This window comes from Haliaeetus leucocephalus, unplaced genomic scaffold (assembly GCF_000737465.1).
Source record: "Haliaeetus leucocephalus isolate CR32 unplaced genomic scaffold, Haliaeetus_leucocephalus-4.0 Scaffold840, whole genome shotgun sequence".
Taxonomy (NCBI): domain Eukaryota; kingdom Metazoa; phylum Chordata; class Aves; order Accipitriformes; family Accipitridae; genus Haliaeetus; species Haliaeetus leucocephalus.
In genome coordinates this window covers 1,663,843-1,664,155 of record NW_010973276.1, presented here as the reverse complement: position 1 = coordinate 1,664,155, position 313 = coordinate 1,663,843, and the positions used below count along the sequence as shown (strand labels likewise).

Genomic DNA, 313 nt, shown 5'->3' with positions numbered 1-313 from the left:
CCGGGGGACCCCTAGGACTGGGGTGGGGCTACCCGGACCGGCGGGCCCCGAGGCCCTCTGCCCGCAGACGGTCACAGCCGGGCGCGGCGGCGGGGCCGGTACCGGGCCGGGCCCTGCCGCAGCTCCCGCCCCCGCAGACGGCCGGACCGGGCTCACCGAAAAAGGGCGGCAGGTGCGCCACAGCTTCCAGGAAGGGCAGCGTCTCGATCTGCTTATCGGCCGGCAGCGGCTTGAACTCGTGCTCCAGCAGCAGCGCCATGGCCCGGCCCGGCCCGGCCCGGCCCGGCCCGGCCCGGCCCTCACCGCTCCGCAC

At 78.3% G+C, this 313-nt stretch overlaps 1 protein-coding gene across 1 annotated transcript in view; it reads right to left on the bottom strand.

The window, feature by feature from the left end:
* GLTP (glycolipid transfer protein) overlaps positions 1-285 on the bottom strand; it is a 2,717-nt gene extending 2,432 nt beyond the window's left edge. The window contains exon 1 of the mRNA XM_010582062.1: positions 157-285. Coding sequence (XP_010580364.1) covers positions 157-259 — 103 coding nt within the window. The 5' untranslated portion in view covers positions 260-285. The remainder of the gene's footprint in view (positions 1-156) is intronic.
* Between the last annotated feature and the right edge of the window lie 28 nt (positions 286-313).